Source organism: Thalassophryne amazonica, chromosome 16, assembly GCF_902500255.1.
Source record: "Thalassophryne amazonica chromosome 16, fThaAma1.1, whole genome shotgun sequence".
In the NCBI taxonomy this organism is placed as follows: Eukaryota; Metazoa; Chordata; class Actinopteri; order Batrachoidiformes; family Batrachoididae; genus Thalassophryne; species Thalassophryne amazonica.
The window spans coordinates 36,324,993-36,343,081 of NC_047118.1; the positions used below are offsets into that span (position 1 = coordinate 36,324,993).

General features: G+C 40.4%; 2 protein-coding genes across 2 annotated transcripts; one reads left to right on the top strand and one right to left on the bottom strand.

The window, feature by feature from the left end:
* Nucleotides 1–684: 684 nt before the first annotated feature.
* swsap1 (SWIM-type zinc finger 7 associated protein 1) lies at nt 685–7,185 on the top strand. The gene is made up of 2 exons (XM_034190006.1): nt 685–1,259; nt 5,827–7,185. The coding sequence occupies exons 1-2, from the start codon at nt 990–992 to the stop codon at nt 6,406–6,408; spliced, it is 852 nt and encodes a 283-aa protein (XP_034045897.1). The 5' UTR covers nt 685–989; the 3' UTR covers nt 6,409–7,185.
* Nucleotides 7,186–7,740: 555 nt separating this feature from the next.
* On the bottom strand, nt 7,741–17,016 carry epor (erythropoietin receptor). Its single transcript, XM_034190005.1, has 8 exons — nt 16,772–17,016; nt 16,085–16,220; nt 13,698–13,864; nt 13,263–13,414; nt 11,236–11,392; nt 11,025–11,112; nt 10,781–10,868; nt 7,741–10,226 (listed from the first exon to the last, which is right to left on the bottom strand). Exons 1-8 carry the CDS (start codon nt 16,992–16,994, stop codon nt 9,444–9,446), a joined length of 1,794 nt encoding a protein of 597 aa, XP_034045896.1. The 5' UTR covers nt 16,995–17,016; the 3' UTR covers nt 7,741–9,443.
* Nucleotides 17,017–18,089: the final 1,073 nt, after the last annotated feature.

Genomic DNA, 18,089 nt, shown 5'->3' on the forward strand with positions numbered 1-18,089 from the left:
CTGGCAATAGAGTTTATGATCCTGCAGTCTCTTTTCGACATACACAATGGAAACTTAAAATACTGATTATAAATTAAGATGACTGGGACGACAAAAGTGCCAAAACAGCTCAACAATCTCAGAGTGACCTGACCTTAACAGCACAAACTACATTTTCTCTTTGTTAAAGATGCCACCATTGTTTCTAAATTCAAGATTATAAAAAAGAGGTATGTTTTAGAAAAGCTGTAGTTTGTGAATCAAAATGGGGCCTGAATCATGTTGGAATTATGCTCAAAGCGTAGTACTACATACTCTTATTTATGTCGTAGTGTCTAAGGTTCCTGGAAGTGTGTAAATCTGTGGATCAGAAGTGGAATTATTGTTCAAACTTCCACTATTTCACAAAAATGAACCAGTGACTCTTAAAATAATTTGCAAAGTTGCTAGGCAACTGAGACATCAGGTTTAGAGGCCTGGTCCAACATCAGCAACACGCTTTCAGAAGTGGTGGTCAGATTCAGAAGTGCGAAATAAAATCCCAATTTGTCCAGATAGGTTTGCAGTGGATCTTATTTATTTTACGGGATGTCAAATAAGCAAGTACACCCAGGAAGCAACCCAGAAACACACAGTTTGTGATTAGAAATATATTATGTTTAATTTTACGTTTTGTATGTGTTCATCAAAACGAAAGAAACTCCGCTTAAAATCTGTGGTCCTGGCAACACAGTCACCCACGGAAGTTGTGTCTGGAGTAACAACAACAGGAGCTAAAGAATGTTCGCCTCTTTTTTAAAGCGGTACAGACGTGTAAACTTTACTGCATAATTCTGAATGCCGACAGAAATTACATGAAAAAGTTAGCTCACTTTTTGCTGTTTGGAATCGAAGCGGAATGCTAATTAAATACTGTTTCACACGGACCGAGAAGTCAAGCGTACACACGTAAACACACGCGGGAACTTTTGATAGTTGGAGAATAACTATATGTTATCGAAGCGTCAGTCATGGCCGATGTATTGACTCTGGTATTTCGGACTTTTGGCTCCCGGGCCGATGTGAAGAAGGATTTAAAAGCGGTTTGTTGGTCGGCGGGCAGCAGCAGGGCTCTAGTTGTGGGGGAGTGGAGCGTCTGCGGCTCTCTGCTGCTCCTAGCGGCCGCCACAGCTGCAGCACACATGGGGAGCAAAGTGATGTTTTTCACCCAGACACAAATTCAGAGTCTTCCCGTGTCTCTGCAGCGCCTCTTCTCCAGCCTGAGTCCAGACAGCTTGAAGGTAATGCTAATTCTACCCGGTTCTTATTGTAATCCTGGTTCTTACAAAGTCAAACTATTCTTCAGTTTGCATTTATTCAAAGTCAAGTTGAAAAACAGGCCTGGGTCCCCAGAGATACAGCCCACACAACTTGTGAGAAACCCCGAACAATAGAGGTGGGCGGATCGATCCTAATATCAATAATATCGATACCAACGCTGGTATTGATATTGAACGATCCTCGTGTAAAAAGCTCGATAGTCAAGCTTTTTTTCTCTCCCGCACGCACTGACTGCTGCACACGCAGATTCATCAAAGTCTACTCTCTGTCTGTAAGAGCAGCGCTGCGCTGTGTCACACAACACGGAGCAGCGCACCCTTGTATTGTGGTTTGTCAGCCCTCTACCTCAGGAGATTTTGTTTTAAGTTGTGTTGAGTGATTTTTTTTTAAAACAAAAATGTTGCTTGTGATAAAGTATTTTGTTCTCATGTACAATGTTTGGTGAAATTCTATCCTAGGTCTTTTGGATCCTTTGGATCTATGAAGCTTAAATATGAACAGTATCGGTATTGATATCGACGATACTGGGCCTGTATTTACTTGTTATTGGATCAATACCAAAATTCCTGGTATCACCCGCCTCTACCGAACAAAGCCAATAAGTCATTTTTATAAAAGACAATATAGGCGGTACAGTGGGTGGGTTTTATTCCTGCAACACCTAACCTAATTGGCTTGTGTAAATGGAGGGGAAACCCCGCCCCTTGTCTTCAGCACAGTTGTTTGGTACCTGGGCCCAGTGTCATAAAGCAGTCTAATCTTGATTTAGTGGACTACACTCTTTAGTTGACTCATGTTTGGACGTTAGTCGTTGCACAAAGCGCATAGTCAGTTAAAGTTTCACGTTACCTGACTAAAGTTTTTAGCTTGGTAAAGAGGAGGCTAAGCTTATTTTTTTTTTCTTATTTTCGACAAAACTCCAGTGTCTTGCCTCAGAAAAGGCGGCTATCATGTACCACCACATGATGGAGGAGCAAGGAAGGAGAGACTTGTGGTGGGAGTGTGTGTTCCGGGACTGGAATAATCCATTGGAGATGCTTTCAGATGCCGAGGTCGGGAGCGCTTCTCCTCTGCTGTGACAACTCAGCCATGTTTGTAACAGGTGGACCAGTCTGGAAGTAAACTGTCTCACAATGGAGGTGTTTCTTGGCAACGGCACTCACGAGGCCGCTATGACTCTGAAAATCATTGATTAACATAAGATGGCTAATCTACAAGTTTAGCCGTTAATGTGATATGGAGATTAGATGGCTACTGTTGGGCGATTAAGTTTAGTCGACTAAGTAAAGTTAATGTGATCCCTTCACTGGCTTCCTGTCCCAGTGAGATCAGAATTTAAGGTTCTGCTACTAGTCTATAAAATTGTTCACAGACTGGCACCTCCCTACCTAGCTGACCTAATTAAACCTTACATACTGGCCAGGGCTTTGTGTTCTCTGGGTGCAGGACTACTTTGTGTCCCTAGGGTGAATAAGAAGTCTGCAGGTCATAGAGCTTTCTCTTATCATGCCCCTGTTCTGTGGAATGATCTCCCTGCATCAATAAAACAGTCAGATTCTGTGGAGACTTTCAAGTCCAGACTTAAGACACACTTATTTTCCCTTTCGTATTGCTAGCATACTGGCATAGTATAGTTCTACACTTTTTGCTCTTTTAATTCATTTTATTAGGAAACGGAGCGTGCTGCAGCCTCAACTTTACCTAAATTCTTGGTCTTTTTGTGAAGCTTAGGGCTAGTGGCCGGCGATCACTTTAGTATTTCCTAGTTTTTTTTTATGTTGAATGCTGACAAATTATACTGTATTTTTTGTCTTTCTGATGCCTGATTCTGTTTTTTTTCTCTCTGTTTAAGGTGCAGCTCCATCCAGAGATGGGTGTGGTATTTGTGCTGGAGACCCTCCTGTCCTGTGCACCAACAGCATTTCCTGTATATTCGTTTTGTGAATTGTTTTGTAATTTGTGTTTGTAGTATGGCCCAAGCAGAGGGTCACCCCTTTCAGTCTGGTCTGCTTGAGGTTTCTTCCTCAGAGGGAGTTTTTCCTTACCATTGGTGTTCTGGGAGTTAGCAAGGTTAGACCTTACTTGTGTGAAGTGCCTTGAGGCAACTCTGTTGTGATTTGGCTCTATATAAATGAAAATTCAATTGAAATTGAAAGTAGACTAAAAGATTAAACTGCTTTATGAAACCGTGCCCTGGTGCAACCTAGCTCCTTTATTTGTGATCAGATAAAACCAGTTCAGACCAGTTGACATGCATATTCAAACAGATAACTAAAACTAAAAAAAAAAACAAACAATTTAAGCATAGCAAATACTTGATATAGTAAAAAAACAAATAAACACAGATATCTAACAATTAACCCTCTTCACCCAATCCAAACTTTTTCTTAACGAAGTACACCATGTTCCTTTTTCTCATGTGGCATCCAGTGACAAACCACCTTGATTGTCGCACATCTGATAAGAAACAGCTGTGATTATTGGAAGATAAAGAGGTGCAATGTGGTGTCAAAGCTGTACAAGAGGCAGATGATACATTTCAAGCTCAAAATTATATTTAGGACAGTGGTTCTAAAACCGGTCCTTGAGGACCACCTAACCTACATGTTGTGGTTAAAAACCATGATGTTGGACAGTGTGAATAACAATGGATGTCACTGTAATAAGACGTCACTGTTTGGGAATGATTGTTGGGAAAGTGTAGGAACACGGACCCACAACAGGGGGCGCAAATGAACGGACAATGGAGTAAGTCAAAATAACAAGCTTTACTGTTGTGAATGTGCACAACGAATACAACCAATCACAGCAATGGACAACAGTCAATTCACAAAAGTGTCGTGTGGGCAGGCTCGAAGATAGGAGACGCCTCTCCAAGGTAAGACCGGAACCACACGGCTTCCTCCGCCACAGGACCCCGGGAATACTGGAGCCGCCAAGTCCCGAACTCCCAGGTGGCCACTGCCTCCGCGTGTCGGACCTGGTACTGCTGGCGAGGAACAAAGGACAGTTAGATGGGGGCGCGTTTGCACCCAGGACTCCGAACAGCAGGGAAGTTACCTCCACCTCTCGTTGGAACAGTAATCCACAAACTAAGCACAAATCCAAAAAGATACACTCCGTAGCTTCGATACGTTACCTCTCTGGTAGAAACGATATCTCGGCAATGAGGTGGAGGTGCCGTCCTGCTGATATACCCCACAGATGATTGCCGTCAGCTGTCTCAGGTGATGGGTGACAGCTGTCACCGTAGCTGCTCACGTGAGGCGGCGGCGCCCTCTGGTGCCTGGAGCCCGCACTCCAGGCAGGGCGCCCTCTGGTGGTGGTGGGCCAGCAGTACCTCCTCTTCAGCGGCCCACACAACAATGATACTGTAAAAGTATCAGTGGCCTTTTTTATGTACCGACACTGTCCTGTATTTTCCATAGTATAAGTTGCGTATTTCTTTTTACTTGTTTGGGAGGTCTGGTGACATAGTTCAATGCCAATTATATATAGAAAAATTACATTTTCATTATTAATAAAAATAAAAATAATTGTTACGCTTGCCAAGGATGTAATAAAATCATTGGCATTTATCTGTCTGTCTGTCTGTCTGTCTGTTAGCAGGATTACGTCAAAACTACTGTGTGGATTTTGACGAAATCTTCACAACAGATACATGTTAGGCTATGGAAGACTCCATTAAATTTTGGAGGTGATCCAGATCAGGATTCTGGATCAAGATTTCACTTTATATACACAATGAAGGATTATGTCAAAACTGTTTCACGGATTCTACCAAATTTGCACCACAGATAGATATTAGGCCATGGAAGACTCCACTGAATTTTGGAGGTGATCCAGATCCGGATTCAGATTCTGGATCAAGATTTCCCTGTATGTAGGCTTTCAAGGATTATTTCAAAACTATTTCACAGATTCTCACCACATTCGCACCACTGATAGATATTAAGCCAGGGAAGACTCCACTGAATTTTGGAAGTGGTCCGGATCCAGATTGGCGGACGTCAGAAATCTCTGAATACTCTTGTTATTATTGTAATTACAGTGACTTTTTACAAGACTTTCCCGGGAATCAAAACACTAAACAAAATGAACTGAATGCCAATAATAATGAGTACACTACAACAATGCACAAAAATCCCAAGTTAAAGAGCTGATAACACAGAAAATTTATACTCCAGTGTGACGTATATGTTTTTTTTTTCTTCAAGAGACACTTTTTAACATGTGCGACTTACATTCCGGAAAATATAGCAAATGGTATGAGACAGTTCCATGACACATGACTCCCTGCCAGCTTCGCCTCCGTGCCATTTTACTACTTAAAGCCATTTTACCCCTAAACAGCCATTATGCCCTGAAAAACAAATCAAAACGGTGAACTATTTTTTTTATTTGTTCTGATCTAAAATATGATGCAGCATCACAGTACTCGGTATGAGTTGTGGTGCAGGGGTGAACTCATCTATTAAATTCTTACTCTGTGTCTGCAGTCAGTCACTTTGTTTCTTTTCTCTGAAGAAAATCAAGTTCTGCTATCCGCGGACAGTGGAGGAACTGCTCCAGCAGGTGGCAGCCCTTCATGAGTCAGCCCACATATCTCCCACCCCGCCCTCACTGATCATCGTGGACAGGATGGAGGGCTACCTGCGTGGTCCTGCAGGGGGAAGCCACACCACCTTGCACTCCGGAGAGCAGTCCTGCGCTGCTCATCTGTCTGCGTTGCTGTGTGACACAGCTGCATTTTTCTCACGAATCCTGGAGCAGCGCGGGTCAAACCTGGGCCCCTGCCGGGTCATCGCCGCTTTCCAGCCAGAGTCAGACACTGGGCAGTCCAGTGTGGAGTCCTCAGCCACAGATCCCGTCCTCGATGTCCTCGATCGTTACTTTCAGGTGCGTTGTACACTTGACCGGGACAGAAGCTATGACGCTGTGGCTGCTGGAGCACAGGAGGCGTGGCATATTTATCTCTCCGGGACAGGCATCACAGAAGCCTCGTGCAGCACAGACAAACTGGGATCAGCCCAAGAGTGGCAGGTAATCACACGCCAGGATGGTTTCATAGAGTTTAAAATGTCTGTTAAAGACGACAGCAGCGTGTGACCTAATTCAAGACAATTTTATACATTTTGGGTAAAATCAGTTTTATTACCACATGATAACAGACCTCTGTGACACATGATTAACATGTATGTGAGGACATACAATTTAAAAATAAATTCAACATGAATGTGCAAATGGAATGTGAAAACTGTTGATGCAGGCCAATGAAATCAGTGCATGTGTTATGAGTTCTGAGCAGTTCAGATGCAAATTTATTTTATTTTCCTACTTGGATTGTTTGATGTGAAATATTTAAAGAACTACAAACAAGGAAATAAATAAAAAAAAATGTTATTTTGTCGATGAGGATGCATTTCCTATTTTCATTATTTTCATAAACAATTTTTTTTTTAAACTGATATACACAAAAAAGGACCAAAAATAATACACAAAATATAACATTGGAGGAAACTTGTCTGAATATCTGTGGTATAAATGACTGTTTAAAAAAAACCACACAACATATCTACAGTTACTCAAATAAAAGACAAAGTAATATTTTACATCATCTTTCTTATTCCCTTAAATATCTGGTGACCTTTCAGATGTACCTGTTAAGGGTCACGATCCTCCAGTCTGGGAACAACTCTTTTTTTCTGTGTCTGATATCACAGTAAAAACTATTATTTTACAAGTTTTGAAAAAAAACTTGACATGGTTATTTAGAAAATGAGTGACTATTATGAAGATATTTACACACTTCAGAAAACAGTTATGGTCAGACGTTTACATACACTAGTGGCCATGAATATTGTGGCAATTTTGGGTTTTCAATGGTTTGTTCAAGCTGTTCTATTTATGGGGAGTGAGGTTTCTTCCTGTTAAAAGGGAGTTTTTCCTTCCCACTGTAGCCAAGTGCTTGCTCACAGGGGGTTGTTTTGACCATTGGGGTTTTACATAATTATTGTATGGCCTTGCCTTACAATATAAAGCGCCTTGGGGCAACTGTTTGTTGTGATTTGGCGCTATATAAAAAAATTGATTGATTGATTGATTGTCCATTATGTATATTTAATAGAAACAGTAAGAATTTTGTCCATAAATTTTAAACAATTTGAGACTTGTTATTTTGTCTATGATGTATTTTGTCCAGTCATTCTATCCCATTAAAAAGAACAATTAAAAGAAATCACAGAAATCCCAGTATATAAACTTCTGACCACAACTCAAGATGAAAAAAATTATACTCTTAAGTACTTTGTCAATCAAGACAAAATATATATCCTACGAAAACACAAAGTAGCACATTTTCCCAACCAAAAATATGGTTTAGTCAATTTTTGAGGACATGCTTCTTATAACACAATAAAATCCAGCATTATGGTGATATTTACCTTTTTGAACTTATTTACATTAATAATATTTACAACTAGCGTTAGTTCAAAAATCTTAAAAAGTGTACAACCTTCTATAATTATGTTTCTGTACAGGGAAGAATACAGGTTGTTTTATGGCAGAGTTCATGTCCCATTTGACTTACCTCAAAAAACAAAACAACAACAAAAAAACTAAAAACCTTGACAGTGGATCAAGTGTAAAAAATTGTTCCCACTTTTCAGCTCTATCTCACTGTTTGTGTTTGGATACAGTATTGGTTCCAGACAAAGGCAATGACATGGGGCTGAAAAACAATTTGTGGAGACGCCGTTTTGCAGTTGGAACAGTGTCAGCACGTTAATGTACAATTTTGTCATATTTCTAGTAAACCATAGACGAGCATGAGGAAAAAAATAGAAATTACTCAAATTATTGGGAATTTACAAAGAAAAAATAAGAAAATTATGGAAGTTACTCTGCAACTGATGACTTATTGATTTGAGAAACGTAATTGTTACTTTAAATGTCCACTAGGTGGCAGTGGTAACAAGTGAAACGTTCAATGAGTTTACTTTTGTATTATACAACCTTAGTTTTATTATAAAACATTGTTAGCTGCCAAGCCTCTCAGTGCTGTAACTACCTGTATTACTTTATTTGTGAGAAATCATTTTTTGAAAAATTTGTTGAGGAACAAATGAATGAGCCTGAATGGGGAGCTGCTGCAGAAGTTACAAAAACCTAAAGTATACTGAAACTGACATGGAATAACAGTAGCATCCCAGTTTGTACTCATGTGCACAATAGTAATATAATGACCACAGAGATATGGCCAGCTTGCGTATTTTTCTGTTATAAATGTTTATATCAATGTAACATCAGAAGTTAGCTAAAGTTTGTTTATCACATATGTTGCATCTGGATCTTCTTGCCTTAATGAGTTATTTTTTGTACTTTTATTAATGCATATTAAAAACCTAGTAAACAATTCACAAACAGAAGATTTAAAAACCAAAATTAGGAAGTAACAATAAAACAGATACTACATTAAATAGATTGCTCGCCTCTACTGTAAGCTAACCAAGGCTGAGGTAACACTTCTTTACTATTAGCCAAATAAGCTAACATCCAGTCTATTCCCACCAAGATTTACTGAACAGTGAAGAATAAATGTGCCCGTTCATCTGATGTTTACAGTACAAGTACCATCAATGGGTAAATAATGCCAATAAAAATGTTAAAATATATTTTGTAAAAATCCTAGAATGCACAAACATGTTTACAACTATGCTATACAATCATAAAATTGGTTTGTATTTATTTACCGCTCTTACAACAGTTGCTCCATTGATACATTTCTTTTTTATTAATTTGTGAAAATAGGGATTTTTTAAATCATATCACACATGTCATAGATAAGACGAGCATTCAGCAACTTGATTGCTAACAATGTGACTAATGTAATTTTTTTTTTCTTGAATGCATATATTTCCTTTATAAAGCCTAAAGTAGCCATTTGTAAATTTATGCTGTGACTTTGTGTTTAGGAAATGCCATATTATACTAATTTGATCATTCTTTGTATTTTTAAAAGGACATTATTTACAAATACAGTGAGGTTTTTTTAAAAAGTTGCATAAAAGTGATAAGTACATGTTTATTCAAGAAATAGTGTTTGGTGTGAGCTTTAGCTGCCACTTCTACATAATCTGTACAACTCAAGAATTGTTTGAAAAACAGAAAAATGGTGTTTGCACGCTTTCCTTATCAGTCATGGACTGGGTACTGTCTTGGAAGATCCGTCCTTTCTGAGCAGGGATCTCATTTTTATACTCGTTGGCATAAACGTTCCCACCGTCATCTCCTCGACTTGACCTCATGGGACTGTAATCCATGGAGACTCCAGAGTCCGCCACTGCCATATAGGTGTACCCCGAGCCTTTAGGTGTCCATGATTGGTTTGGGTACTCAGAACTGGACTGGGATGAGAGGTGACCTGATCCAGAGCTCTGTGGTGCAGATCCCAGATCAGAGTGAGATTCACAGAACACCGCGTTCCTGGATTCAAGAAGCACATCCAGGGGTAATGTCTCCTTGAGAGCGGCATCCAAGTGCTGGTCTTCAGAGTGGGCGTTGGCAGTGAGGGTGATGTAGGTGTCGTGGAACTCCATTAGACCTGACTCAGGGGAGGGAATCCGGTGCTGGTGTAGTGCACATAAGTGCTCCATCAGCCAGTGACTGTCATGTGTGTTTTTTGACCCATCTATGACAGCTGGCTCTCCTCTCTCCAGCATTTTTATCTCACCCAGTACTCTTGTCTCGTCCTCATTCTCATTCTTCTCTGTGCGTAAAGCACTGGAGACCTTGGGTGGCAAAGGTGGGGAGACGAGCGAAGAGGTCAAGCTGAGCTCCGAGAGGATTTCGAGAGGAGAAGGGCATTCGTCCAAGTGGAAGAACGCTGTACTCAACCACAATCTTCCGTTAGTCTGCCCTAACCACTCCTGCACACAAACACAATGGATTAAGAACATGGAACTAGACTATCTTCACACTATAATCTGAGCTCTGTCTGTCTGTCTATCTGCTCCCCTACTCCTCCCAGGACTTTTGTCCGAGTTCCAACAAATTTTCTATGTGAATGAAGGTGAAACATATTATTGCCCTTAAAGGGATTATTTAAGCAAAGGTAAAAGTCATTGGGTCAAATGTCAATCATTGGAGCCAAGGACATGTCTGCCTCTCTCTGTTCCCCTACTCCTCCCAGCTGCTTTTACTCACTTCTACTAAACTTTGTATGTCAGTGAATGTTGACCCTGTAATTGCCTTAAAATAATTAATTTTGGCAAAGGTCAAGGAATTTTTTTGAACCTGATTTGGACCATATGTGGCACACACTTTGATGGATTCCAGAATTTCCCTGGCAAGGTCAGTCAAAGTCCAATCGTTTGAGTCAACACCATTAAATGTCAAATTACCTTAGCCTTCACTGTCTTTGTGGTCACAGGTAATATTACCAAGTAATGCGGCTAAAAATGTGTTTATAGTAGTTTCTTACCTGAAAATCTCCACCATATTCAGTAAAAAGACCTTTGAACTTGCTCTCAGGAGTCGGAATTACAGGCCAAATCTTCTTTACGATAAACCTGAAATCACCAAATAAGATAAACATACAGTTAAACAAAACATACAAGTTTATATTTGCCTTTATTCATCTAAAAAAAAGGTTCTTGGAGATAAACCGTGAAGACATTTATGAACGTAAAAGGAGTCATATTTGTGTCTATTCTTGATCGACTGACCTTCGATGGGACAGGACCACGGTCAGCGACAACACAACAAGGATCAAAGAAATTATGAGCGTCAGGGAAAGAATGAGCGGGTCAAGTTCTGGAGGGTGAAATATCAAGTTCAACACATCAGAGGCAAGTTAAGATGAAGAGAGTAAGTCATCAAAAACTTTGGCAAGACTTTGCATTATTATTTTAATTTTCTATGTGAATAAATAACCACCTGCAGGCAGCGTTTCCATAAACACAGGATCACTCCAAGCACTCCAGTAGCCGTTGTAGCTAATTCCGTCCAGCTTTACACGGACGTGCACTTGGTACTTTGTACCAGGCTGCAGACCTCGTAGGACCACCTCTGAGCGGGCATGTGTTACCTCCACCTAAAAGCCCAACAACCCTCAACTTAGTCATACAGATCATCAAAACCTTTTCCAAAACATGCAGACCAACATGACTACCCAGAGGAGGAAAGGAGGAAAACCTCACACGCACAGTGTACACCGCAATATGCACTGAGTGAACAGATGGCTGGCACCTTCCCGTCCACCTAGTTAACACAACAAGTCACGAAGTACTAGCAACTATCCAAAGTAAAAACGACACATAATGAGGACAAACGTATTAAAATTTGGTGACTTTTCATGCACCAGATTAATCAAAAATGTAATTTTTGCTTATCTAAAATCCCATAGACGAGTCTGCCACCTGCTGGATTGATGATGGATTAAGAGCAGGTATGGTTGTGTGTGTGTGTGTGTGTGTGTGTGTGTGTGTGTGTGTGTGTGTGTGTGTGTGTGTGTGTGTGTGTGTGTGTGTGTGTGTGTGTGTGTGAGTGAGTGAGAGAGAGAGAGAGAGACCTTTTCTTCATGGTGAAGTGGTACAGAGGAGGATATTCTTTCACCAAAACATTAAATCTAAGCTTGTATCTCAGATGTACCTTCTGGCAAATTGTAGCTGAACTTTCAGGTCTTCTTTTTAATAAAACCCTCCTCAGTACCACTTCATCATGAAGCAGTATAACTGGGGATGCAAAATGCAAAACATGAACTATGCACAATTTCTCCAATCACAGCCACACAAGCCTATAGCTTCTTCTGGGTTTCTTGGTGGCTTTCCTCACTCTTCTTCTTACACAGTCACTCAGTTTTTGAGAACTGTCTACTCCACACAGATTTACCATAGAGTGCCATACTGTTTGTATTTCTTCATAACTCATGTAAATAAAGTTCAAAACATACTCAGTGACTTGTAAATGTTCATGTATCCATCCCTTGACTCGTCTAAAGAAAACTGGTAATTAAACTGATTATTTACAGGTATTACACCAAAGGGTCCATTACTTATGCAACCCATCATCTTGGCTTTTATATTTTAATTAATTTATATCAAGTTGTAGAGATTTACTTTCAGTTTGAGTCTAAGGAAGATAACTTGGATTTTTTTATATTGAGAAGCCTGATTTAGTTTATGTATTTGAAATGCCATAAACAAATTAAAATGTGATATTTATACCAAGTGCTATGATATAAGTGATATAAATACCAAGGGGCTGAATACTTTTGCAAGCCACTTATTTGTATTGTCTATTGTGTTGGTAGCCCAAGTAGAGGGTTGCCCCTTTGAGTCTGGTCTGCTTGAGGTTTGTTCGTCAAACCATCAGAGGGAGTTTTTCCTTACCACTGTTACCTGTGTGTTTGCTCTAGGGGTTGGTAAGGTTTGCGTTTACTTGTGTGAAGCACCTTGTCCCAGCTTTGTTGTGATTTGGTGCTACATAAATGAAATAAATTGAATTTTTCAAATCAAAGAAATTAAATATTTTCTGTTTTTTAACAGACTGATATTTTAAAACTAAAGTACCAGTCATCCGTCCACACAACCCTGCAGAAAGGATTTTGTATGAATATCACTGAAGCAGATACTTCTTAATTTTCTCTCTGTCTCTCTTTCAACATATGAAGTTGTTCTTAAGTTACACGTAGCTTGAAATGAATGTCAGTTTTCAATTCCAAAGCCTAGGTCTGATGAGCACAGAGGCCACTGCTGCTTGTGCTGAAAATTAACAAAAGTTCCTGTTTTGCCATTTGACCATGATGAAATAACCCCTCTTTGTATCTTAGTAAGAATACAATCTTTCACCTTATTCTGACTTACTACTGAAAGGACATGTTTTTTATTGCTAAATAATTTGACCCCAAACTCAAACCAGCCCAAAATTCTCTTTGGTTTTGGGATATAGTGGGTGTATCATACCTGTCTGAAGTGGCTGCCTGCCACAGCGTAGCTGACCTCGTACATCATGCTGTCATCCATATATTTGAGAGGAGGAGGAACCCAGCTGACATTCAGCTGACCCTGGTGACCTGTGCGGCTCACCGTCACGTTGGCTGGAGGATCCAGCAGAACTGTCAGGAGCCAGTTTCAGAGGGAGGATATCAGAGAGAACCGATGGAAAGTCCATTTCTCAGAGTGCATAACAAACAAAGACAAAAAAATGCTGACAGGAGTGTTACTTCAATGACATATGCACAACACAAAAACTAACAAGCAGTTTAAAAGAATGGTGCAGGGACCATCTTGTAATCCAGAAATGTCCAAAACTGGTAGTTGAATTCGTCCCACTTAACGTTAACTACATCACTCATCTGGTGTCACTCACTACTGACACCGTGTGCACAGATGACTCACAGACCAGCTCGACGAGGAGACTGCGATTGTGGATCAAAATTCCATCCCGGTGAACCTGTATGTCCATCTGGACAAACATCTGGGTACGGTTCAGACGGCAGATGTACAACCTCTTTCCGCCTGCAGTGGGGATGTCTCTCAGTGGACACATGCTGCTGTTTTCATTTCTACTCAGGACAGAGGAGAATGGACAGCGTTGGGTCAGTGTCAGGGTACAGCAATGGGTTCAAATCCAGTAATGATTAGAATTTGTTGTGATTTTCAAATAGATGTTGATCCAATACCTCATGAAGACACTTCATGATATTTTTCATTTAATGTCACCTGACTGCCAGCCTGCATGCTTTGTTATTAGTTATTCATATTATTGCCCTTTCTGACAATTTTAGCTAAAATCATTCTGCAAAAATTCATGAGGATTGTTTAAAAAGTTAAATGCATGAAACAATCTATGCACTGAGAATTTTATTGGAGGAAAACATTGTTCAAGAGACGTTACTGGCAAGAATGAGACAAGTAAAACCTCATTATTTAAAATTTTATTTATTTTGAAAATTTATATTTTCAAAATAAAATAAATTGTGAAAACAAAACATGTTTCTATCAAACTTCAAAAATACTGGTAGAACTTCATACGCTCTCACTGGGCTGTGGCTGTTGTACAGTAGGTGGAGATGCAAATTCGTGACAAATTGGTATCTCACTGAAATAGTACTAAAGACGCATTCGCGCATGTCAGCTGAATATCACACGAACCCGAGGGGAAACTGTCTGCATATATATTGTGTGAGTGCCGCTCAAATGCCTCGCGGCACTCTGGCGAATATCAAATGCCACGTTTATGAGTAAAGTAAGCCAGAGTGGGTCACCCCTTTGAGTCTGGTCTGCTTGAGGTTTCTTCCTCAGGGGGAGTTTTTCCTTACTACTGTTGCTCTGGGGGTTAGTAAGGTTAGACCTTACTTGTGCGAAGCACCTTGAGGCAACCTTGTTGTGATTTGGCACTATATAAATGAAAATAAATTGAAAATTAAATTGAAAGTAAGCCCCTTTGCCTGCTACCTTGTTTTCACTCGGGATTGCCACAGCAGATCCAGTGAAATCTGCATGTTGATTTGGCACAAGTTTTACACCAGATGGCCTTCCTGAAGCACCTCCACATTACATGGAGAAATGTGGCAGGGGTGGGGTTTGAACCAGGAACCTTCCACACTGAAAGCAAGCACGTGCTCAGGACAAAAAAAGAAGAAAAGTGAACAACACATGCACCCACTTGCAGAATGATGCCCTCGTAGGATCCACTCTTCTCTCCTCTTTTCCTCGGTGTCCAATCGAAGTGTTCCCGGACACATTAGAACGGCCACGTCTCCGTGATGCGGCACAATCTCCAGCTGAGTGACCCCACCAGGAAAGGCAGCTGAGTCTCGAAAATATTATTGTCCATGCGGGATCCACTGTCCACTCCTCTCAGGAGTGACCACTATATGAGCAGTATTTGGCACTGATTGTGCACAACCTTCTCCTCCTCCGTCCTGTTGCATGCACAGCGGCTTGGAGCTGGGAGGCAGCATGTAAATTACATTGTGCTCCTCAAAAAAAAAAAAAAAAAAAAAAGCATTAAATGCACAAGTCCAGATCGCACGGACGAGAGTCCTAAAGCCCAGCAGTTGAGCCAATGCTGCTGGACTCATACGGCCACTTCCAGAAGCGTTCCTCTCTAACCAGCTCCGCTATTTTTGACATGCTTCCAGGGCAGTTTGTGCGTGTCTCCCATAAGGAATGTCAGATCCTCATTTTTGTCTCCAATCACTCCCAGTGTAGTTCCACGTGTTGTCAACCCCGAGAAAGTTCTCTCACTATTCTCACACGTTATGAGTTGTGGAGATGACATTCAGAAGGCTTCGCCTGCGATGTCTCCGGGAGTGTGTAGCAAGAACCTTTGTTGCCTCGCCAACTTTGAACTGTTCAAAATTCAGGTGAGACGCAAGCGATGCTCTGCACCGCCCTCACAATTGCCGTTTGCACGCTGTCACAGCCCAATAAGATAGTAACCTAAAGGGGGTCACATTAGCTTTTTCAACAAGCCAATATAGAGTCAACCAGTCTCTGAGAAGAAAGGCATAAAAATCTGGAGTCCAAAATGATTTCATAGACATTGAGGTGATTCATTCTAAAACAAAACAACCACCCAAACAAGGAAATTAGTTTTCAAAGAAACAAGCTATTGTGAGACCATATTTTGCTTATAACAGTGGAGTTTCTACACGCATTCAGACAGAACTGTGGGACTATGAGTGTCTTTAACATGAAACTTCAACATTTATCAGTTAAATGTACATAAGGAAATTTTTTCAAAACAAGTCCGCTTTTAAACCCACTGACGGACTTACTGGTAGGTGTAGGTGAATGAGTATTTGTCCAGGGGTGCAGCTCTCTCCTCATCTTCCTCCCAGAAACACGTGAAGTCCTTCTTCCCTTCTGCAAAGCATTTTGGATTTTCTGGCTCCTCAATCAACAGCATGGACACTGAGGAAAGGAAGTTGGGAGGGAAAGTATAAGAGCATGTGGACACGCACATCGTCAGGAAAATTTCCTGTGAATATCCAATAAATCCGCAGTACGGATCAGATGTGGATCAGACTTTGTCAATTCATTGAGCGTGCCAGTTCAATATTAAACTATCCTACATAACTGTTCAAATATTACAGAAATTCGATCTTTTTTGATAGGGTTATGAATTTTTGAAAATTTGTTCAACCGGGATTTTTCAAATTTTCCAAGATTTGTCCTGACTTTTACCTTAGTTTTTGCCTGTTAGGATATGAATCAGCTCTAAAAATGTCAGAACTATATATGAAAAATTATAGGTTACAGGCTCACAAACGAGTGAAAACACAACTTGGCAGAGGTAAACACAAATACGACTTTTATTAGTGTATCATCGGAAATTACGCACGAAACTCGTTTTTCCTGAATTAAGGTGATATGTCCGGTCTAATAATCGACTTTACTTTTAATTTGTTTTGTTAAAACACAGCAGGTGCAACCACAGACTCACATATCATCCTTTCTCCTACCTTTCTTTTGGAAATCTCGTGCGCCCTGCCCTGCAGAAGGTGTTTGCATGGTGCAAACAAACACGAAACACCCCAACAATCGGCTCAGGTGTTCACATGTCATCCTTTTGTCCCGTCTGTGAACACAAACACTTTGGTCTTGTGTGTCTCGCCCGCATAACTGCACAGGAACATGCGTCACACGCTCCTTCTGCTTGTTTTTGCCGTGGAGCGCGCCGAGCATTTACGCGCCTGTTTCTGGGTGATAAGACGCGCGGAGCAGAACTGTTTACTGTTAAAGTGGACAAAGAGGTGGAGCTAAAGTTTTTTTACTCTTGTTATTGACAGAGCGGGAAATAACACTCATTGATGATGTTTTCAGCTGTGGTCACATGGATGGACTGGTCACAAATTGCAGTGTACAAATATATTGTACTATATGTTGCACAGTAGATTTTGCAGAGGAAAATAAACTGGTGCCAAATAATGTTAAATCAAGTTGTTTAACTTTAATACACACGAGTGCTGTGTGTAGCAGTGACAGAATATCTGGTTTCTTTGCATTTAATTCTGGTGTTCATCAGGAGTGTGTTCTGGCTCCCACTCTGTTTAGTACAACCCCTGGCAAAAATTATGGAATCACCGGCCTCTGAGGATGTTCATTCAGTTGTTTAATTTTGTAGAAAAAAAGCAGATCACAGACATGACACAAAACTAAAGTCATTTCAAATGGCAACTTTCTGGCTTTAAGAAACACTATAAGAAATCAAGAAAAAAGATTGTGGCAGTCAGTAACTGTTACTTTTTTAGACCAAGCAGAGGAAAAAAATATGGAATCACTCAATTCTGAGGAAAAAATTATGGAATCACCCTGTAAATTTTCATCCCCAAAACTAACACCTGCATCAAATCACATCTGCTTGTTGATATTGACCCTATGTGTCTTTTTGCAAGGAATGTTTTCACAGTTTTTGCTCTATGGCAAGATGCATTATCATCCTGAAAAATGATTTCATCATCCCCAAACATCCTTTCAATTGTCCAAAATATCAACGTAAACAGTTTCCTCCCATTCGTTCCTCATTTGTTTTGTTGTGCATTTTTCGATTTTTGAGACATATTGCTTTAAGTTTTCTGTCTTGACGCTTTGATGTCTTCCTTGGTCTACCAGTATGTTTGCCTTTAACAACCTTCCCATGTTGTTTGTATTTGGTCCAGAGTTTAGACACAGCTGAGTGTGAACAACCAACGTCTTTTGCAACATTGCGTGATGATTTACCCTCTTTTAAGAGTTTGATAATCCTCTCCTTTGTTTCAATTGACATCTCTCGTGTTGGAG